Raw genomic sequence first — 24,659 nt, forward strand, 5'->3', positions numbered from 1 at the left:
GCTTTATGACCTTGGAAATGTCATTTTATTTCTCTAGATCTCAGTTTCCTTATCCATAAAATGAGGGAGTTAAGAGTAGATGGGGCAACTAAGTATGAGACTTGAGTTTTTATCTGCCCTCAGACACTTAGAAGCTGTGTGACTCTGGGCAAGTCATTTAATCATATTTGTCCCAGTTTCCTCATCATAAAATGAGCTCAAGAAGAAAAAGCCAAACCATTTCAATATTTTTGCCAAGATAACCCCAAGAGGTCTCATGAACTCCACTTTATGAGTCAGGAGTCAGTGAAAGTAAGAACTGAGAAACAGCATTCAGGAACTGTACTTAACAGTTTGATAAAAAAAAGTTGGATAAGAAAGCTGAGAGGGATAAATGATGCAAAGAACACTTTAATTTTCAGGAAGATGGACTGTGTTCACACAGATTGTCCTTCAATCACAGTTCCAGTTCTTGGGTTGAATTCTACCTCCTGGAGCAATATTTCTTAGTAAGGCTCCTGTCAACTAAAACAAAAATAATTTTGAAGTGCTGGTTAGCCCGGCTAAGTGCCTTCCCGACTTGCAAGCTACAACTCCTACAGTTCTGGTCCCTGACTCACTTACTGGGTGACTAGTCCTATAAAAACATCAAAGAAGCCCTAGGTCAGTTATTCAAGGAAAGATTCAGAATTTGTGGCTGACTTTCAGCAGAAGTGTGGAGATGATCTGGTTTGGGTCTTAGACATTCACTAGTTGTGAGCCTGGGCAACTTTACCTCAGTTTCCTCTTATGCAAAATGAGCTGAAGAAGGAAATGGCAGACTACTCCAGTATCATTGTCAAGAATCCCTGAAGAGCATCATGAAGAGTTGGACACACCTAAAACAATTCAACAATAACAAAATGAAGCCTTAATAAAACCAGGCCTTGAAGGTCCCTTCAGCTTTGATCCAGTGAAATTCTCTGCACTAATGTGATTGTACAATTTATGGTCTTAGAGTGCTTTTTTAGGAGATACTGAGAAATTAAGTGTCTTACCTGGAGTCACAGTCAATATGTGTTAGAGACAGATACTTGAGCTTAAGTCATGCTGATTCCAAAGGCAGACCTCTGTTCACTACTTAGTATTTCATAATGCCTTTCAGATATGAAAGTAGTTATTATTAATAATAATAATAATAATATTGATAAATTACTATGCCCACATCTCAGTGATAGTTCAACATGGGATATTACTGTGACATCAGACTCCCAGAGAAGGTATTTCTTAGTTATAACATGAACATAAATATTATCTATATTCTTATATGAACAGAATTATAATGGCTTATTACTGTCTCAGTACTTTTTAATGTCTGAGATAGGAAATAGAATTTAAGGAAAGCATTCAATATTTAGGATCTGTATATTTTAATCTCTCATTTAGCTCTTCTAAGTTTGCATTTAGTCTGATATTGTTGAATCCATTCTTAAATATCAAGGTACTTTTGGAGAGAGAGAGAGAGATCTGATTGAACTGAACAATTGCTACTGCAAGAAAGAAACACTTCATGCATGTTTTAGATTATTTAAAATTGTCAAAGTGAGTTTGCTGTGATTTCATTTCATTTTTTTCTTCTAAGTGAGTTTTGGTCTTATAAGGAGAAGATAGCAGCCTACTAAAGTTTTGAGATTAATCTAATCTCATCATCAAATTAACTGTAAGGGTACACATATTTTGTTTTTGTATCCTGAAATCCATTTTCAAGAATTTTCTAAAACTGATTTGATAAACTAGTTTTTGATAAACTAGTTTTTGATAAACATGTATGAATTGCTTATGATGTATGCTGGCAAGTCTTTCTTGCTAATGAAAATATTATGAATAATAGGTGTTGATGGAAAATATAACTGACAGAATAGAAGGATAGAATGTTTTTGGAAATAAATGAAATGTTTTGCTACAGAAAAACAAAAGTCCTTTTGACTACAAATCAAATGTTATTTTTTGTCCTTCATTTTTGAAAAGGACAACAACATCATAGGATGATGTCTTGACTTGCCTGTGAATTAGATTTAAATAGCTAGAGTTGTATCAGCCTCATTCTCTCTTCTACAATCATCAACTGTAATGGATGGATGAGAGAAAGAGAAGATAGGAGAAGGTGAGTCTTTTACCTTGAAACTTGGGTGTATTTTGTTGGTGTGGTGATGGTCAAGATTCTGAGAGCTGTCATTGTCTGTCTTCCAACACCATTGCCTCCTGCTATGTGACACATGGGGTTTGGAGGAAGTCTTAAATTTGTCATCGGAAAAATCTCTTCTTTTCCTAGTTGAAAAAACATGCAAAGAAAGATTTTTATAGCCTAGGTTAAATCTAAAAGTAGAGATTCTTGTTCAGTTATGATTATATTGCATAGCATCTGAGTTCCCTTCAAATTATGAAATTCTGTAATTTTTCTTTTATCCCATCTTCTCACTTATAAATACATGAAACCAGTTGAGTCAAGACTAAAATCTTTATATGTTTTTGATTTTACTATCAGTGTTGACTTTCTCATGGAACCATTAATTTTTTTTTTTCTGTTTTCTCAGAACTGTGTTTCATTTGAGAGGTCTTTTAGATAAAGTAAAGTTAGAATAGAATTAATTTGGAAGGCTTTTCCATTTCCTTACAATTGTCTGCAAAATGAACTCCCACCCTGGGCAGTGACTCAATATCCTTAGTGAAGTTAACAGCTCTTTCCCTTGTGCCTAAGCTGTCTTAACTTCTATGCTTTTGAATCTGAAGTCAGCTTTTAGTGCCCCTGAATCAGTTCTCCAGATTTCCTAATATGCCTTTACAGATAATTGAATTCTCAAATATTTCTAAACTGACTCTATGGGCATCAACAACCCTGGGGTTATTGCTTACATTTTTATAAATTGGATACAAAGTTAAAATAACTTTAACTTTAATCTGATATAGTTGAATCTATTCTTAAATATCAAGGTACTTTTGGAGAGAGAGAGAGAGAGAGAGAGAGAGAGGAGAGAGAGAGAGAGAAGTCCTTTGTCTAGATCCTTGGAAAGATACCATCACAAGTCCTAAATATTCCCAAAACAAGCTGAGCATTGTTCTTAATACTTGTCATCATTCAGTACTGAGAAATACCTTTAATGAAGGTTCTGGTGGACATGGAAGCATACGTATTTGTCAGAGAATGTTTCAAGTTTCTTCCTTCGGGTTTTGAAGCACTTTTTGCCCAGGGAGAAGTTCCATTTTTAAAAATCATACAATGTTATGTCATTCCCATAAAGGAGAGCTTAAATGAGAGTCTTTTTGAGAATTTTACACAGGGTTAAGGATTCCTTCTCTCTGTTGCTGAAGAAAAAGTTAGAAGTGGGGGAGAATGCTTGTGTAACAGTAAACAAGATTTATCCTGACATAAGACAAATAATCATCAGCATTAATATCATTAAAATTTTGCTAATGAGTAATATATATAAATGAAAATCATTAAGAACCTTGGAAATTGCCCAATTATTACTAACAACTGGGGCGAACCAATGAATATGTATAGACACCTATCTTTGGAAGGTACTTGCTGGGCTACAGGTTTGATTTCTGAAATTTTTGTAAGATTCTCAGCAGCTCAGATATTTTTCATCATTGTCAGTCAACCAGTGCTGTTTTTTCTTCTCTCTTTTTTCTTTTGATATACCCAATCAAACAGGGAATGTCATGGTGCTGAGTCCAAACTGAGCATTCACTTTTGTTTTGTTTTTAAATAATGATTTTTTGATTTGACATTTTAAAGTTCTTAAAGTAGGGCTGCTTGTCAGCTGCTAAGTGCCTAGGAATGCATGCTGCTGTCCCTGAAGTTTTTAAAGCCCCCCCCCCCCCCCATAGCTTATATCTTAAAAGGGAAGAGTTTCAAGATGGCGTTGAAACAGTTCATTGATGAGAGGGAGGTCATGAAGCCTCAGATTCAGGACTGTATTTAGAACAGAATTAAACCACTAGAAGCCTAGGGACAAGCTCAATAAATCTGAGGGTCAATTGATAAGCAAATGTAATGTATATGGAAAAGTATACAGATATAATGGGTGCCATGCTAGTCTCAGGGTCAAAAAAACTTGGATTTCAGTCCTATCTCAGGACACATACTAGCCTTGTTACCCTGGTCAAATCCCTTAACCTTTCAGTGTCTTGGGTGACTTTTTTGGAGTTTTCCCAATTCACATATGAAGAAGGCAACTATTTAAAAAGGAAAAACCAGAAATCTTTTTGTAAAGAAAGCTGCCCCAATTTTATATTCATTTGGCATGATTGTAATGAGCAGAGATTATGAATGACAACCCAAGAAACTACTGGAATTAATAGATTGAAATCTATACAAGAAAGTCCTTAGGGAGTACCTCCCTGCATTGATAAAATCCCAGGTCTGCCTAAAAACCAAAATCTAGTATGAAAAACAGAGTGGAGTCAAAAGCAAAAGGCAACTGTTTACTTTGAAGAAAATAGATGATTCTGAACTACTTTAATAGTATATAATAACCACAGAAATAATGCTACTCTGGAGCCCCAAAATTTTGGTTCAGGTCCAAGTCTTGTGCTTTAGTAATTGTGTCAACTTGGACTAGTAATTTCATTTGTCTCTGTTAAACTCAGTTTTCTCATCTGCAAAATGGGTGAGTTGAATTATATGATCTCTAATTTCCCCCCCCAACTTTAAAAGCCAGTGATTTTCTTACAACACTGATATGTAGAAGTTTGGAGACTAGGAATAGCCTTTTTCCCTACTCACAATGAGATTTTTATGAAATTCATTTTTATAAATTCATACTTCTTCATCCTTTTGCCTCATTAAAAAACAAACTTAATAGAATTTTCTCCCTAATAATCTTTATAAGACATCTTCTAGGAAAAATTGCTGTGTGAACCGAACACTTTTTTTGTTTTGTGAATTTTTTTATTTTTTATTTTTATATTTTTTTTTAGCTTTTGCAAGGCAGATGGGGTTAAGCAGCCTGTCCAAGGCCACACAGCTAGGTAATTATTAAGTATCTGAGGCTGGATTTGAACTCAAGTACTCCTGACTCCAGGGCTGGTGCTCTATCCACTGCGCCACCTAGCTGCCCCGAAATTGATTGTTTTTTGAAAAAGGGCATCCTAAGTTTTAGTGAGATGGCATGTCTTAATGGCAGAAGCCATATCAGTTCTTAATAGTCTTTTAGTCATGAGATTTTTATGATTTGTTTCTGAATCCTTCATTCTAGGTGTTGTTAGCATAGTTGATCACTTTGAAGAAGGGGCATGCTTAATAGTAAAAAGTAAAAAATAATAAAAAGGAACAAAAAGAAATTCTCTTTTAATGATTCTGGGACCAACCTCAGAAGAGTCTATACAATTGATGGTTTGAATTAGACTATTACTCTCTCTCAGGTATCCAGGGATAGAAAGTTCTTTCACTCTTCATCTTAATTCTTCATTTACTTCTTAGTATGGATGCATCATTCCTGAGCATCATATAGAAGTACAAATGCCATAATTTTCCCAGATACTGAAGTTTAACATCATTAATTAGTTCAGTCAGTTCCACAAGGTTAAGTTTTTTCCTAGAACTTCCAAGGTCTATTTCCATTAAAATTTTCCTGTCTTACATACTAAAGAACATACAAAATTATGTCTTTTACTACTTTATCTATTGATGATGATGATGATGATGATGATGCTATTAAACAATGGATAAAAGTGATTCCTATTAACACCTTGGTGTTAACACCTTGAGCATAAAGTTATTAAGAAGAAACTTAAATATTATAAGAGACTGGCAACCTGAAATTGAAGCTTAAGAGAAAATATTTAAAGCAACTGCATCCCCTAGAGTGAGTAATCATATGAGAATCTTTGGTGAGACTGTTGGTCAGTGTAGAGGAAAAAGGAAGACAGGATAAGATGACAAGGCCTTGATCCTTCCTGTTGGATAAGGAAGAGATTAGTGGAGTTATGGAGTGTCTCTCATTATGAAGGACTGAAAGAATAATCAATCCACTCCCAAGTCTCATTCCAAGGTAAAATAACATTATTTCCCTTAAGATGAGGGTCTCAGAGGTATTTCATCCCCTTCCATCCCCAAACTCCCTGTGAGCAGCATTTAGTGGTCTTTGTCCAATTTATTTTGGGTAGCAGTAAATTAGAACAGTTGACTAAAGTAGTCCTCTTGGGTGTATGTTTGTCTTCTGACTGTAGAATATGACAGCATGATCCTTTGCAGCTGATTAAAAACTATGGTCGTTTATTTTAAGTAATCAAAGTTGTTTGGTTTTGTGTATGTGTGTGTGTGTTTGTGTGTGTATGTTTAATGAGATATGTGACCATAAACTGTCTCCTGCAATTCATCAAGTATTATGGATGTCAAGCATCCCTCTAAAGGCGCTAGGATTTGGACTGTAGTAGCTTTTCTAGGGAAATACATCTTTAGGTCATAAACTTTATAGAACAGAACATGTGAGTGCATATATATGTATGCATGTGTATATATTCATATTTGCTTTGGATCTGGAATTTCATCAGCATGAAAACTTTTTGTGTGAGAAATCTGTTTACCAAAGCAACTTGGCAAATCATCTGTCCCTTAAACTTCTGCCTCTGAGATAAATTGATTTATGCTAAATTTATGCTCAATTTCCTTTGAAATGAACACAAGCACAACTTTCTATCAAATTCTATCAAATATCTATTCCTCTAACTTCTGATTCCTTCCCCCCAAATACAATCTTATAGTTATTTTGTAAATTTTTTAGAAATATTTACACAGATACATGTTGTCTCTCCTTGATAAAAATATAAGCATATTGAATACAGGGACTATTTTATTTTTGTTTTTGTTTCCCAGGTATCATAAAAGTTACTTAAAAATAATTGTCCATTAATCAAAAGAGTTGACTGAAATATTGTGTTATGCAGCATGTAAATTTTATGGGCAAGACTTAAACCAGACTTTCCCGATCCTTGAGTCCGGCAGCATTCTATAAACTGCCTCAATTTCTTTTTTCCTTCCTTCCTCCTTTTTCTTTTTTTCTTCCTTATTTTTTCTTCCTTTCATCTATTATTGTCTACTCCATATCAGTCTATTTATCTTTTATCCTACCTACCTCTCTATTTTTGTTATGAGGGGACATACACATAAACACATTTGTAAATATTTATACATATGCTTAAGAAATAAATTTCCTTTTAAAATTGTGGTCATGACCACATTTGGTTTCTAAAAACAATTGTTAGTGAGCAACTAGTAGAAATTTACATTACAGATTAGGAATATATTACAGATGAGGAAACTGATACCCTAAGGGGTTAAGGTTAAGCAATAAATAGAAGAGCTTATTTGAACCCAGTTCCCTGGATTCCCAGCCCAGTGCCCTTTTCTTTAGATCATTTAGTACATTATATGTATCTATATATCTATATTGACATATATATATAAAAATATATATATATACACATATATTTTAATTGACTGATTAACCCATGTTTGAGGCTGAGGATGGATATGGGATCCCAGGTTTGGAGTCTTTGGCTTCCCATTTAACACAGGATCTAGGCAGAGAGGAAGAGGAGAGAAATCGAAGGAATTTCTGGTGAACATCATATTCTTCTCATCAGTCTGCTTTTCCTTTTGAGCAGTCATTCAGAACCACTCTTTAAACTGAGCTGAGTCTCAGATGATCTGACTGAATCCCTGCTTGGATGAATATCTTTATTTAGTGTATGGACTAGGATATATATATATCTTCTTTTGACAAGGGAAAAAAAGGAGAAGCTGGTACTGTGGAGCCATTTTCTTTAACTATTAACCATTAAAGTGAGAACCATTATTGCATAGTAGAGAGAGTCTCATTGTTGGACTTCGGAAGGCCTGGATTTAAGACCTATCTCTGACATGAACTGACTTCATGACTATAGACAAGTCACTTAACTTAGGGCCCACAGTCAATTCTAAAACTAAAAGCTTTAGGGATGTATTGTTGGGAGAAATTTTTCCACTGTGAGGTTTTTATATCAGAAATCATAAGTATAGATCAAATCTAATTGTTATAGCCCATATTAAGTTCAGAATACATTCAAGCTCATATTTTACTGCTTACTACTTGTGGAACCATGGCAAAATTATGTGTGTGTGTGTGTGTGTAAGGGATAGAATATGGTCTTGATTATAGTGATTTCCAGCTTCTTGTCTAAGCTTTCATGGATATTAAAACTTTATTCATGTCCATAAATGTGAATAGCACCTTCTCCATTTTTTTCTATTTTTTTTCTCATTTAATAAGAACATTTTGAGGGGGTGATTTGGCCATGCCCAGACAACAGACTCCAGCATCTGAAGGTTTCTGGCTCATTTTTTTGTTTTTAGGTTTTTTTGCAAGGAAAATGGGATTAAGTGGCTTGCCCAAGGCCACACAGCTAGGTAATTATTAAGTGTCTGAGACCGGATTTGAACCCAGGTACTCCTGACTCCAGGGCTGGTGCTTTATCCACTGTGCCACCTAGCTGCCCCTTGATTCATATTCTTAAGACTGACTGTGTTCTCTAATTGCCAAATCACATGAAATTTTTTGCTTAGGGAAATCTCCGTCACAGAAGGTGTCATGGAATAAACTCATCAATAAACAATGGGGATGTTGAAGGAGAGGAAGTTTTGAATTTGTTTTGTTCAATGTCTGATTAGAAATCAATCAAAATGTCTTGGATTTTGTTGAATTTCCATTCCAATGGTTCATTTTTCCACACCTCATAAACATGCCAAATCAAATAGGTAGTTAGCTATAAGTACCATATAATAAGTAGGTGAGTATGTGTATGCATGCATGTATGTATATGTGTATTTAATACAGGGTGATCCCTTGGGTAGAAAGTGGGCTCACAGGGCAGCTAGGTGATGCAATGTATGAGTACAGGCCCTGGAGTCAGGAGTACCTGAGTTCAAATCCAGATTCAGACACTTAGTCCTTACTTAGCTGTGTGACTTTAGGCAAATCATTTAATCCTATTGCCTTTCAAAGCCAAAAAAAAGAAAAAAGAAAAAAAGAAAATGAGATCATAGGATCATCAATGAGATCATCTTCTACATGATTTTCAAGAAATCAAGAGTTGTCTGAATCAAAGATGTTTGAATCTTAAATAGAATCCCAAGGGGGCAGTTGGAGGATCATACAAAATTGTATTAATCAGTCACTCTTTATGTACTTATTCTGGTTCAAGCAAATTCAGCACCATTAATGACTATTAATCTTCTAGTATCAACTATTATTAACAATAATGATAATAATACCTTCCATTTAATTCATGCCTTTTACTTTTCAAAATTGTGTGTGTGTCTGTGTGTGTGTTTGCACACACCTTTTAGTTTACTTGTTTAGACATGGAAATGAATAGAGGCCTTCTGGTTCAATTTCCTCATTTTTCAGATGAGGAAACTAAGCCCCAGATCACAAAGACATGTTGTAGGAGAACTAGAATTCAAACTTAGGTCCTCTGACTCCAAAGCCATTACTGATTTTACACTATCATATTGTCCTTCGCCATCACTTTTTTGTGTGTCTTTCCCTTTCTTTTTCTATCTTATTTTTCCTTTCTCTGTCTTTTTGTCTCTATTTCTCCTTAGATTAGGAAAAGTTAGTGCAGATCCATTCATTATGCTATTTAGCATGAAAAGACTAAATGAGTGGATAATTTGACATCCCCCCCTTCTAGTGAAGTCAAAGACATCAGAATACTTAGGAAGTAGCTACTGGGGAAGCTATCTAGAGAACTGGGTCTATTTGGTTAAATTATTCCTGATAACTTCATGCTAAGATGAATTTTTTTCTTTACACTTGTCTCAAAAAATCTAACTATTGAAGGATGTAGCTTAGAGCAATAAACTTTGAAGCAAACATATAAAGTATTTAGGGAGAGGGCACTAAAATAGGGGCTTCAAATCTAGTCCTCTTCCTTCTTAAAACCCACCCTTAATGTATTGTGTTAAGGAGAAAAGAAACCTTTGTCTGATTTTTTTCATTTTAAAAGGGAAGAAATTGAGGCTGGAAGGAGGGAAAGGGACTTGCTTGCCCATGATTCTAATTTTCACTGAAGTTGATGCTGAGTTGAAGTGGAGTCAAGTGGAGCTCAAATCTGAGCAGTGGAAGAGACCCAATCCAAACCCCCATTTCACAGAGGAAGAGGTAGTTGCCTAGAGTTAGAGTCAGAACAGGAATTAGGACCCTTTCTCTTGACTTCCAGTTATATTCTCTTTCAGTCTGATTGCTGAAATTTGACCTCTCTTGGAGGGATGGTGACAATCAGCCCTTCCTTGTCTCTTGGCTCAGGGTAAACAGCCAATGTTATCCCTTTTGATCCACAAAACAAACCCTGGGATTGGGGAGACAGAGGTATCTTTAGAAAAGCATAGCTCTCCAAAAGAGACAGATATGCTAGTCAATCATTTTGTTGACTGACTGATCACATTCTTGACTTCCTTCCCTTCCCTTGCCTGACCTAATTCTAAATCCATTTATGTGTATACTTAGCCCCTTTGCCAGCTTACCTTTGTTCCAAGGCTTGCCCCTACCTTCTAGACAGAGAAAAATGTCCCTGGCACTGAAGGAATGGGTCTGAACCAGAAAGGGTCTCTCTCCCTACCTCTGGGCTTGGTTAGAACTTTGGTCTATCCACTTCCTCTCTACCCAATGAACACTGTAAGGCAATTGAACAACTGCCACCTCAGTTTTCATTGTCCTGGGACCAGTTCTGTTCTTCTTCCCCAAACCATTCTCTTTTGCTGCCCTATCATTCTGCCATAATACTCTGCTCAGACCTTCATCTTTAGAGGAATAGTCACTGGACAGTGGCCTGGAAATCTTCCATCCTGGGACAAATTTCCTGACCTTGGACAACTTCCCACTCTGAGCAAAGCTCAGGATAATCTGCCCTAGTTAAGATTCTGGGTTACAGTGACCACCAAATGTATAAAACAAAACAATATATTACTATTTCTGAATGATTTGGTTCCTGTTCATTTTTTCCCTGATTATTTAGGACATCACCATTCACAAGGCTATCATCCACCCTGCCTATTCCTAATAGCAGGGGAATTCTTTCAGTCTGGGTTCATAGGGATCAGAAGACTAAAAATGAATGGATCTAATTCCATCATTCACAAGTTGCTGCTCCCAAAGAACAACATAGTATGGTATAAAGAACATTAATTCCAAAGCCAGAGAATGTAGATTCTTACTTCTGTACTACTTCCCTTTGATCATGGACAATCATCTGAACTCTGGGTCTCAGTTTCCAAATAAAATCCATTTTTCTTCTATAAAGGAGAAGGTATTATAGTCCCTTAAAAAGGAAGATTTTTTTTAAATAAATGAATTTTTTTTTAAAAACAAAAAAAAAGGATTTATGAAGTACTTACTATATGTAAATATTTGTGTTGAATTCTGGGAATGCAAATAGAAAATGAAGACATCCCTGCTCTCAAGGAGCTCACTTTCTAATGAGGGAGACAACAGAGTTGGAGGGTTTCAGTAGCAAGGTATATGGACAAATCCCCTAATGTCTAGAGTACAGAAACAAAACAAATGGAAATGTATCTTCTTTGGTGTTATTTCCCCTAAAATCATATAAGTTTCTGATGTTGGACTATTTGATAATGCTAAAGACTAGTGGCAAGAACTTTTTTTTCTGGATTATCAATAGTTGTAATTCCAGGACTGACAGAAGCAGTTGTCAGACTTCATCAGCAAGATGATGACCCTGAGGACTAGGTTGAAAGAAAGACCAGAACATGGGGTGGGCATCAGGTGAAAGGAGATTGTTAACATTCAGAGGACTCTTGGGCTTACCTGGTGGCAAGTGGTCCAGAAGAGTGAGCCTCTTGGCTCAGACTAGAAACAGAACTAATGAGAAGCTTTGGGGACACTGCTGTTTTCAAGGCCCTTGGTTTCAGGGTCTTGGTCACTCCTTCATTTCCCTCCTCTCCCCTCTTCCCAAAGTGCTGAAAACTATCACTTAATAGATAAGATGGCTTTCTTATTACTAGTGCAAGTCCTTTCCTATTTTTACCTCTGCTGGCTTTTCTCCCCAAGTCCACTTTGTTCCCCCGTCTTTGTCTATTAGTCCCAGAGCAAAGAAAGCAGAGCAGACCCTGGATGCAGGTCTCCTTGTAACTTTGTGCTTTTTGTCTCAGGGAGACACAAGTGTGGTCTCCTGCCAACAACTAGCCTAAAGTTGGTATCTACTGAATGCTGCATTTGGGTTGGGTCCCAGCTTCAGAAGAGGGAGGAGGGAGGGGAATTCCTTTCTGGCTGGACCAAGACAATCAACTTATGAACAGGAACGTGGGATCTAATTAGCCACAGAGTTATCTTAGCTTGCATAACTTCAACTGTTGCTAATAGTTATAAAAGCATCCGGTCCTTCAAAATCAAGCAACAGCCCAAGTCTCAATGACCTCCTGACAATGATTTATTGGTGAGGGTGGGAGCCAGGGAAATCCTGTCTTCCATCCCCTTAAAATTTTCATTCCTTGGCATGGAAGATGTGCTGATTCACTTGCCAGAGAATGTGATTCCCCACACCCTATTCCCCTCTCTCCTACCCCACTCACCTTGCATTACTGTGTTTGGTAGTGGTTTATTCTTATTTGTTAAATTAATTTTGTGTCATGTGTGTGTGTGTGTTTGTATTTAACATGTTCTACTCTTTTAGAGTTTCCATTTGTCTTCATTGGTCCTAGAGACTTTTATGGGTGTTTCAGTAATCTTAATTAGTGAACTCTTGTCTGTGTCTTAAACAGATGAAAAAGGGAAAAAGAATTCAACGTGCCTCTCAGCAATCGGCGTCTCAGCAGCACTAGATTTGGAATCAGAGGCCCTGGGTGCAAAGGCTGACTTTGTTACTTATTGATTGCATGTCCTTGGACTAACCACTTGCCCACTTTGACTTCAGTTTCCTTAACTCTAAAGTGAGGGTAACTTGGTAGGGTGGTGAAGTATAGAGCATTAGCTCAGGAGTCAAGAAGTGCTGGGTTCTGCCTTAACTATTCTGTCTGTTGGCCCCTGATCTAATGTTGGAACCTTAGTTTTTCTCACCTGCAAAATGGGAGGGTTTGTCTCAATGACCTTTTAGGAGCCCTTTAACTTCTGTGTCTTGGATTCTATGACTGGATGGCCTCTGAAGTTGTATCTATGTTTAGCCTTATGAGTTTTCAAGTAAGGGATTTGGGCAAGAAAGTCCCTTCTAGCTCTAAGTTTATTACTCATAAAGCAACACCTAGATCTTGGAAAAATAGATACCAGGGGCAGCTAGGTTATGCAGTGAATAGACCACTGGCCCTGGAGTTAGGAAGACTTGAATTCAAATTCTGATTCAGATACTGAGTGACCCTGAGCAAATCATTTTACCCCAATTGCTTCCAAAAAACCAAAATCAAACAAACTAAAAAACTGGATATCATTCACAATGGGTTTGAGACTTTTTGATCTTCAGCATTTGGATTGTGTCAAGATTTCATAGAAAAAAAGTGTGACCACTCATTTGTGAAAAGAAATTGGAGACATTTCTCTCTCTATCTACCCACTGAAATGTCCAGAAGAGAAAGACACTGAGACAGAGGGGAGAAGAAGCTGGTCTTGGAGTTTAAATCCTGCTCCTGACATACCCTGACAATGTTACCCTGCACAAATTATTTAATCTCTCAGGCTTCAGGGAACTCTGGGTCTTTAAGTTACAGAGCAGTTGCTGGTTGGCCTTGGAAAGTGAGTTTCCTTCTTGGGAATGCTCTATCAGATAAAATGGCAAGTTGAATAGTTAACAAGAAATTTCTAGAAGAAATCTTATCATCATGGTGCCTTCTCTGTTTATTTTCATGTAATTCCCAATATCTATCTGTTGCCCTTTTAGAACTTACAAGTCTCATAGCCTCTAAGTAGGATCTAGGTAAGGCCTTTTCTTTCATTGCCTAATGGACCAAGAATTGAGTTGAGGTTCCTACATGACTTGTGCTGCTCTTTAGTTTTCCTGAATTAATGAAGGAAGCAAAATAACATATTATAAAGATTATTACTTTTTGAATAAAAAGACCTGAGCTCAAGGTCCAACTCTGCATGGCTAATCAGTATACTTTGAAAGCTCATAAAGAAAGGGGGGATACCCCAAGATTGGAAAATATGTACATGTGCATAAAATGAGGAGAGAGTAGAATCTACAAATAAGAGACCAGTGAGCTTGAATTCTATTCCTGTCAAATTTCCATAACTGTTATTTATTATTAATGGGAGGGTTTATGAAAATTTAGAAAAGGAAACACTGATCACAGAGAGCCAGAATGGTTTTATCAGAAAAGAGGACATGCCAGATTAACTTAATTTCCTATTTGACAGGGTTACAAGACTGGTAGACCAGGAAACTGCTATATAGTTTATTTGTTTTAGCAAAACATCTAATTTATCATACTCTTAAGAGAAATATGAGTTTCTAATATCATTGGATGCATTCAGAAATAGTTGAATGGTTGGATCCAAATGGTAACATTAATACTTAGTCAATGAACATTTATTAAGCAGGTAGTATGTGCCAGACACTGTGCTAAGTACACATACAAAGATACAAAGAAAGGCAAAGGACAATCCCTGACTTCAAGGAGTTCAAAATCATGTCAACTTGGAAAAAGGTCTCTAACAAAGTATCACCAGCATCTATTTTTGTTCTAATATGATTTAACATTGTTTTATCTTGATTGAGCAATGCCTACTGTAAAGATTGAGATGAAAATGAAAAAAGCTAGCAGAAACAGTTAAAATATAAAGACTTCCACAGACTAATATATTAAACATAATTTGGAAAGATGAATTTTAGTAGGAATACATGTCATCTTACATTTTGGTCTAAATAATCATTTTCACAAATGCAAGATGAAATAAATCATAGCTTTATGACAGATTGACTGAAGAAGATCCTGGGGATTTAAGTGGGTTACACATATGAATGAACAGTGTGGCATAGCAATCACAAAAGCTAATGTGATAGAATATATTGAGGGATGTAGGATCCAGTTCTATGAAAATGATGATTCTTCTCTCCTCTACTATGATCAAACAATATCCCTAATATTGTGTTGAATTTTGGTGTTATATTTTAAGAGTGACATTAATTAACTGGAGAACATTCAGTGAAAGTTGATCAGAATGACAAATGACCTTGAGATCATGCCATATGAAGAGCAGTTAAAAACTAGGGTGTCAAGTCTACAGAAAAGAAGACTTTAGGGAGACAGATAGCTCTTTGAGTGTGTAAAGTATTGTCATATGAAAGAAGATTAGAACTGGTTCTTCTTAGTCTTAGTGAATAGAATTAAGAGCAAAAAGTCAAGTAGCATAGAGATAAGCAAGTTTAATGTAAGGAAAAACCACCTTCCTAACAGTTAATTATTCAAAAGAACTCTTTAGAGGGAATGAGTTTTCCATCATTGGAGAGCTTCAAGCAAAAGTTGAATACTCAGTTTGTATATGCCAGGTGTTTGCCCAACTGATGGCACACCAAGGTGCCTCGCTGAAACAGGAGGAAAAGAAACCAGTTCAATGACCAAGAGCATCCAGACTACCAGTATTCTTGTTTCTTTCTAATCAGGCCATGAGGTGATTCTGGAAAAAGCAAGTGGGAAGGTTGCCTTGCACAGCATTCCCTAGTTATAATGTAAACATAATTGTGTAAGTCACACCACCATTAATCTGGTTGGCATGGTTGTCTTCAAAATTGAAGGAAAACTATTATTATGTTATACAACTGACTTTCATTCAAATATGGACTGAACTAGATAGCCTCTGAGATCCTCTCCAGCTTTGAGATTCTGCAACAATTAATTCACATTTCTATAGCTTTTGATTTACTAAGGACTTTCCTTGCAACAATAATGTGAGATACATTAAGTTATTATTAGCTTCTCAGTTTTATAGGAGAAAACTAAAGATCTAAAATGATTGGCTCAGACTTGTGGAGCCAGTTAAGTGTTATAGGCAAAAGACTAAAAGTGTTCAAATCACACTCCCAAATCACACTCTATACTCTGCTGTTTCACTTAACTGCTATGTATCTCAGTTTCCCTGTTTATAAATTGAAGATACTATTTGCTTTGTCTACTTCACAGGACTTTTGTGAGAAAGTCACTTTTAATGTATGATATTTATTATATATATATATATATATATATATATGCCAATTGTTATTATTAGATTACCTCTAGAAGCACTGAAATGATTAGGTCTGCTTATGCTAAGTATATTTGGTGTATACAAGATCAACATGCCCTTAAGGTTTTCCAAAAATGGTCAAGCCTTAAAAAACCTTTTCTTATCATAGAGTTCATGAAGGTGGAAAGAAAATTACTCTCAAGTCTTCCTCTTAAACAAATTTCATCTATGTGGATATTACTAGCTTTGGACTTCTGTGATTTTTTTTTTAAGGTCAGTCTAATAGGCAACTTGTCATGCATTTTCAGGGATGTCAAAGGGGCCCTTGAGTTATTGTGAGCCTTGTATTCAGAGGCAGAAATAAGCAGGTTGAGAAACAGCACTGGTAAGAACCAGGAAAAGGCTGAAGGAATTGGTAGTGACAGTGAAATGCGGCAAAAGAGAAGAACTTAGTCTTAGGAGAATTCTTCTTTCTCCACTAGCTGCAACTTGTGTGCATGGAGACATCACATCTGCCCATCCCATGAGTGGGCTGACATTGAATGAGGCATAAGTTGGAGATGCAGGTTCCCAAATCCAACTCTAGATTTCTAGCCTCTTAGGCTGCTTGATATATGTTATTTTTAAAAAATTAAATTAGATTTATTTCTCAAACAACTCTTTCCTTCCCACTCACTCAATTGAAAAGAAAAAAAAGAAAAATGAAATCCTTGTAATAAATAAGCAGGAAGTCAAAAAATTTCCACACTGACCATATCAAAAATGTGCCTGATACTTTTTAAAGATTTTATTAAGTAAATATGTCCAGAATATCATAGAATAACATAATGTTTAAGCTTAGAGATGATCTAGTTCAATCCCTTCATTTGAGAGACGAGGTAACTGACAGCTAGAGGGATTGAAGGTCAAGCAACTAGATGTGACTACCATTTGCAGAGCTGCCTTTAGGGAAACACAAAACTGAGATAGGGTCCTTTCTTTTCATTTTCCTCTAATCATCTTTGGAAATAGTCCAATTCATGATATTGCTGATCAAAGTGTATAGGTAGCTTAATAGGTAGTTTTTTTCAGGTTTTATATTTTTTACAAGGCAATGGGGCTAAGTGGCTTGCCCAAGGCCACACAGCTAGGTAATTATTAAGTGTCTGAGACCAGATTTGAACCCAGGTACCCCTGACTCCAAGGCCAGTGATTTATCCACTATGCCACCTAGCTGCCCCTGCTTAATTATTTTTTGAGCATAATTCCAGATTGCTCTTCAAAATGATTGGATCATTTTAAAATTCCACCAACAATGAATTAGTGTCCCAATTTTTCTACATACTCTTTGATAATTATCATTTTCCCCTTCTATCATTTCAGTCAATCTTCTAGGTATAAAATGACATCTCAAGATTGTTTTAATCTACATTTCTCTAATTAATAATGTTTTAGAAAATTAATTTTTAAAGTAAGGTTACTAGAACAGGGGATTACAACAGATAATGTACTTTTATTGCATTGAACTTTTTGATAATCTTTTATCATTGTGGATAAGAGAGAAACAAGGTCTAGATAATAATACACTGGATAGAGTCAGGTGGATTAGCTTTGCTCAAAGAGAATTGATCAACAGATACTAAAATGAATAATTCACAGTGTTGACAGATATTAATGAGTAAGTGTTAATTGATCAATGGATCAATGTCAAAATGAAGAGTGATTTTTTAATGACATCTTTAGGTTTATTTTGCACAGTGGTTTTAATGATTTAGATGAAGACATCTACTTTTAAATGTTTCATATAATTCAAAATTGGGAAAATTGCTAATAATATGAGTAATAGAATCAAGTTCTAAAATTATAATTAAAGGATGCATTGATATGTCCAAAGAAACATGATGAAGTTTAATGAAGTCCTGTTTTCAAGTTTAAAAAATCCAGTTTTATCAGTACTAGATAAAAGAGAGTGACAGCATTTCACATAAAAAGCTTGTAGTTAACTAGAAGTTTCATTTAAGCCAACTCTGCATCTACTCAAAATCATAATGAATTTTCAGACCTTATATAACAGAGTTCAGTACTCTCTTCTGACTGTGCGTCTAGCATCCAAGAGTCAACCTTACCAGTTTCAACAAGTCTTATCTTCACTGCAATATGTTCACTGTTCAATATGATTTCTTTTTTGTTTGCATTAATTTATTAAGGGCAGGTGTAGAGAGTTGGTTGAAGGGTTATATCCACTGCTAAAAGCACAGATCTTTTGAAGTATTTCTGTTTGGCCCCAAAAGAGAATTTTGTATTCAGTTTTGGTACATTGACAAACTGGTGTGCACATGGAGAAGAGAGTCTAATGAAAAATGGTTGAAAGAGCCAGTAAGGAACGAATAGTTGTCTTTCAACATTTAAATCATATCAAGTGAAAGAAACAGTAAATTTAGTCTGCTTTATTCCAGAAGGTAGATTTAGGAGTGGAAGAAGGTGCAGGATAATAAATTTTGGTCCAATATAAGAGGGAGCTATTAAAAATATAGTTAGAAACTATCCAATGATGGAAATGTTCAAATAGAGATTGGGTAAACAACCATCTATTAGGCATACTGTCTATTAGATTTCAGCATAGAGTAGGCAGTTGTTAGAAATGACCTCTGATGTTCCTGCTTGCCCTAAGATTCTATGATTATATATGTGTGTGTGTGTGTGTGTGTGTGTGTGTGTGTGTGTGTGTGTATGTGTATGCTCTACAACTTTGACCTTCAACTCTTATTTTATTATAGCTAGTTTTCTGCTGCTTCTTTTAAAAGTAGCCTGAGTAGATTGAAAATCATCGATTCACCTTGATCAGAAAATACTTATTTTCTCTTCAGAGATAGACAGCTGATATGAAAATATGTGGGACTATTATTTGGTTAATAACTTAGTGTGAAGGGCAGTACTATGTATTAAGGGTTCCAGAGGTGTTTTGAATTACTTGTTGAAAATCCTTTCGCAAAATGTAGCCTAAACAATCCATCATCTTTGTACGTAAGGTGCTGAAGGATAGTTCCAAGAACAGTATTTCAGGGTCACAGCTTATTGCGAGAAGGGGTATGACAATAAATAATATTAGGGAAAAAATGTGAATGAATGAGCAGAGCTCTGGAGAGTAATTTTAGAGTAAATTGATATCCTAGATTTGAAACGAGTTTCATGAATTTGATCCTAAAAAGAAATGAAATTTGGATAATAAAAATATGGAATTAGAGCTTACTTTTTCCACAATCAATAAAACTTAGTTTACTTCTATGAGATTATATATATATGATAAATTTATGTAAAATATATATAAAACTTTTTCTAAATGAAATATATTCTTTCAATTCTATATTAAATTTTATGAATACAACTGAGAGCTCTAGTTGATTGTGCTTATTTAAAATGGGGATCACTGGAAGGCGAATTTAGCCACAATTCAATGAAAAGCTATTATAAAATGATTCTTTGAAGATAACTAAAGTTTTTTTTTTGCCAGAAAGTACATAGAATTTATTTTGAAGTGGCTGTGAGTCTGTTTGGATTAGGAATTTTGACTCATGCTAAATTATAAAAACAATTACTAAATCTTAATTTTATGATTTCAGATTGGTGGTCTGAATCTTTGAAATGATACTAAAGATGTGTAATTTCTATGCTTCTCTTTTTTGAAAGAGATCCAGAATTATTTAATTTTATTAAAATCTGAAGTTTTCCTTTCTAACTAGTTGTCAGTATTTCTAAAATTTCCTGAAATTCTGAAAATTCCTATATCTTAACCTAACTGAATCAGTATTAACTCATTGATGGGAAAGCTGATTCTAATCCTCACTAGAATGTGATGATACTTGGGATTTGTTTGGATAAAAATAACATTCAATAAAGGGTCTTAAAATAACGTAATGAGACAGTAAATAATTGATGGATCAAATAACAAATCATAGAAACAATAAATAGTCATTAAATAAAGTATAACAATGAGATAACATTCCCAAACTTATGTGATGCAGGTAAAATAGTCCTTAGGGAAAATTTTTAAATCTCTAAATCTTTTATCAACAAAAGAGAGGGGGAAAAATAAAATGGAATAATGTGACAGCATACCCAAACTTTACGGGATACAGATGAAGTAGTTCTTAGGGGAAATTTTTTTGACTCTAAATCTTTTCTTCAACAAAAGATAGGAAAAATAATCATTGTTTTGGCTATTCACTTTTTAAAATCCCTAAAACAACCAACTTTTGGAAAAACCCAACTAAGTATAAAGTAGAAATTCTGAAAATCAAAGAAGAGATTAATAAAACTGAAAGCAAAAGACAAAACAAAACAAACCCACATTAAACTGATAAATAAACCTATTTTTAAAAGCAAATAAAATAAATACCTATTTTGATTTTTAAAAAGAGAAGAAAATATGATTGAATGAAAATATAAAAAGGAGAATTCATAATTGAAGATGAAATAAGAGAATTTAGGAAACCACTGGAATTGTCTAATTATATGCCAAGAAAAACTTAAATTAGAATAAAAGTGAGTTTTTGATAATATTTTGGAACTTTATGCTCTATACCACCTTGGTTTGGATCTTGTGTAGTATCTCACCATCGTCTCTTCTCCATGGCACCCCCATAAGTTTGGGTAGGCTATCTCATTGTTATAAATTATTTAATGATTTTTTATTGTTTCTATGATTTGTTCTTTGATCCATCAATTATTTACTGTCTCATTACTTTATTTTAAGACCATTTATTGAATGTTATTTTTATCCAAACAAATCCCAAATCCCAGTATTTCCTTCTTAAACTGAGGAAACAGAGGACAGAACACTTACTTTTACTGTCCTATCACTTCTCTATTATCTAGAATTATAAAAAGACAACTATTATTACAGGAGAGGAAAGGTTCAGAAACAAGTGGAATGCCAATTACTTCATGAGAAATCCAAAATAGATATGCAAATCAGTAAGGTAGGATGGAAAGAGTCTTAAGAATTGATCTAGCCCAGACTTCTCATGCCTAGCTAAGGATTCCAAAGCCCAGAGAGGTTAAGGGATTTCCCCCAAATGACTCAGGTAATAGGATTCCAACTGAGATTCTATCACTACAAGTTCAGCATTTTTTAAATTATATTTTTGTGTCCTTGAAAATGCCATTATGAACCATTTCTTTATTTTTAAAAAATATTTTATTTATTTTGAGTTTTACAATTTTCCCCCAATCTTACTCCCCCCCCCCAAAGGCAATTTGTCAGTCTCTTTACATTTTCCAAGGTATACATTGATCCAGATTGAATATGAAGAGAGGGAAATCATATCTTTAAGGAAGAAACATAAAGTATAAGAGATAGCAAGATCATACAATAAGATATCAGTTTTTTCCCCTAAATTAAAGGTAATAGTCCTTGGTCTTTGTTTAAACTCCACAGTTCTTTCTCTGGATACAGATGGTATTTTCCATTGTAGATAGTTCCAAATTGTCCCTGATTGTTGCACTGATGGAATGAGCAAGTCCATCAAGGTTGATCATCACCCACATGTTGCTGTTAGGGTGTATAGTGTTTTTCTGGTTCTGCTCATCTTACTCAGCCTCATGAACCATTTCTTTAAAGGAGAAATTCAGACTTATATTTTATTGGTTAATTAACTACTTTCACCTCCTATACCATGGCGTGATATCCTGAAATTTATAATAATGGCAGTATCATACAATTTAATATAGCATTTATATAGTGTTTTAAGCCTTACAAAGTTATTTACATATATTATCCACAATAATTCTGTGAGTTGAGTTCTGCAAATATTATCCCCATTTTATGGAGAAGGGAGCAATGGTATGGAAAAGTTATGACTATGATCAAAAGGGCAGCTAGGTGGTGCAGTAGATAGAGCACTGGCCTTGGAGTCAGGAAGATGGGAATTAGAATTCAGCCTCAGACACTTGACTCTTAACCCTGATTGTCTTGCATCCAGGACCATCTCCAGTCATTTTGATTCATTTTTGGCCACTGGACCCAGATGATTCTAGAGGAGAAAGTGAGACTATTGACTTAGCACAGCACTCCCTCACTCAAATCCAATTCATGTGCTTTTCATGGCATCACCTCACTGATGTTGTGGTCTTCTTCAAAAATGAATATCAAAAACATTATTATTATTATTATTATTATTATTATTATTATTATTATGATAACAGGGTTATTGAATGGCAAAAATTAAGTGGCTCAAATTTTCTTGACTTCTAAATCCAACACTTTTCCCAAATTGCAAAATTGTGACCATAAGATTATGAACAATAAGCACTGATCTAGTAATTTCTGGATACCTTTATCTACAAAGAGAAAAGGGAAAGGAATATATATGTATTAACTTGTGTAATATTTTTTTTAGGGTGGCCAAGTCACTGAAAGTTCCTGTATATGAGACCCCTGTAGGTTGGAGATTTTTCTCAAATCTGTTGGACTCAGGAAGATGTTCTCTTTGTGGGGAAGAGAGCTTTGGAACAGGTAAACTTTGTTATTTCTGATTTTATGAAAGGCACCATGGGATAGTGGAAAGAACAATGAACTTGAAATAAAAAAAATTCTGGGTTCAATTCTAACCAGGGATACTTAATATCTGTATGTCTGTAGAAAAGTAATTTAATCCTTCTGAATGTATGTTTCTTCAAGGTAGAACATAGGTGCATATACATATGCACACATATACACATACATATGCAAAATGCACATGCACATATATAAATACATATGTAGTTATGTATTTGATATAACATAGTAGAATATGTTATAATATATGATACTGTATAATTTGTTATAGCATAATTTGATTTAATATAGCATAGTATAATAATGTAATACAGTATATAGAATAGAGAATAATAGAATATAGCTGAGTGAAACAGTATGATATGATAATGACATATGATATGATATGATATGGTATGATATGACATGATATGATATGATATTGGCATACTGTGAGGAAAGCACTTTGAAAGCTAAAGATTTTGTATAAAGGTGCTTCACTCCTTTCCTGGACGTTTCTAGACTATACCACTGAATAAGTTCCCATAATAAGTTAGAATGTAAACTCCTTGAAGTCAGCATTTGTCTTGCTTGCTTCTATTTCTATCCTCAGGGCTTTACACAGTGCCCAGTATGTAATAAGTGCTTAATTCATCCTTTTCATTCATTAACTCTTTATTTTATTATATTTTTATTGCATTGCTTTTGGCAATAGTATTATGCAGCTTCCTGAGATTCCCTTATTCTGAGGTCTATACATACTCTGAAGTGTATACATACACACATATATGCATAATTCCATGCACATTTATGCACATATTTCTATATATGTGTATAAATATATGTTTGTGTGTGTTTTTATCTACACCAGTGACTTACCCCAAAAGTGCAAGGCTTAGAAGCCCTGCTTTTGAGCATCAGTGCATCTTAGTGGGTTGCAGCTATTAACATTTGTTTCAATCTTTTCTTCATTCTATTTCTCCTTTAATTAAAAAAATCCAGTGAAATTATCTTCTCTGAATGGTGTAATTGGGTTTTAGCCAAATTAGCAAACTCCCTTAGCTCAATCTGAAGTAACTTTTCATAGCTTAGTAAGGTTGAATTCCAAGTTAGTTCATTCTTGAGTATTTTGTCTTTTTACCAAGTTCCTTTAGTCTGTGGAAATTTTAGGCTGATCTGCATGGGTGGGAAGAGGGAGGACAAGGCAACTGATTTCCTTGGTCAATGATTCTAATATACAAAATGTAAATTTCTATTAGATATTTTCTCTTAAAGTATGTAGATCTGATCTTATTGCTTAGGTTAACCCAAGTTGTCTATCTTTTTCTGTGCTTAGTCTCAAGTACAAATTGAAAAGTATAATAATATAAAGAATAGCAGTACATTTTAATAGGATGCTTAAAACTGCAAAACACTTGTATTGTTTTTAATGTCACGAACACCTTAGAATAACTCTGAGATAAATACTAAAATAATTATTAATACCCATTTTATGAATCAAAACTGTGGTTCAAGAAGTTAAATGGTTTGCCCATGGCCACAGATATTTGTTGTCAAGGCAACATTTGCTATATGTCAAAAACTGTGCAGAGTTCTGGAAAAATAAAGAGAAGCAAAAAGAAAGATAGTTCCTATCCTCAAGGAGCTTACATTCTAATGGGAGAACTCAAAGAGGAATGAAGACATGATTGTTCTGAGTATTTTCCTAAAATGGAATTACTAGGGAGAACCAGTTGATCAAAGGTAGAGTTGTTGGAGCAGAGTGTATTTCCAAGGTGAGAAGGCTCCTCTGTACAATCTGAAGAACTGGGAGCAGAGGCCAAAGATGGAGCCCTATTCTTCTGACTCCAAATCCAGTGCTCTACCAGTTTCACCCTCCCACCTTTTGGCATCTACTTTTGCAAGTAATTGGGGCTCATAACTTCAGATAGGTTGTTGTAATAATTTGTTTTTTGTTTCATGGACCTTTGTGT

At 34.9% G+C, this 24,659-nt stretch overlaps 1 protein-coding gene across 1 annotated transcript in view; it reads left to right on the plus strand.

Moving 5' to 3' along the window:
- Positions 1-24,659, plus strand: part of PGM5 (phosphoglucomutase 5) — a 203,575-nt gene that overhangs the window by 94,343 nt on the left and 84,573 nt on the right. The window contains exon 7 of the mRNA XM_074196536.1: positions 22,550-22,665. Within this exon, the coding sequence (XP_074052637.1) occupies positions 22,550-22,665 (116 nt within the window). The remainder of the gene's footprint in view (positions 1-22,549; positions 22,666-24,659) is intronic.

The sequence above is a fragment of the Macrotis lagotis genome, chromosome 8 (genome assembly GCF_037893015.1).
Source record: "Macrotis lagotis isolate mMagLag1 chromosome 8, bilby.v1.9.chrom.fasta, whole genome shotgun sequence".
Taxonomy (NCBI): domain Eukaryota; kingdom Metazoa; phylum Chordata; class Mammalia; order Peramelemorphia; family Peramelidae; genus Macrotis; species Macrotis lagotis.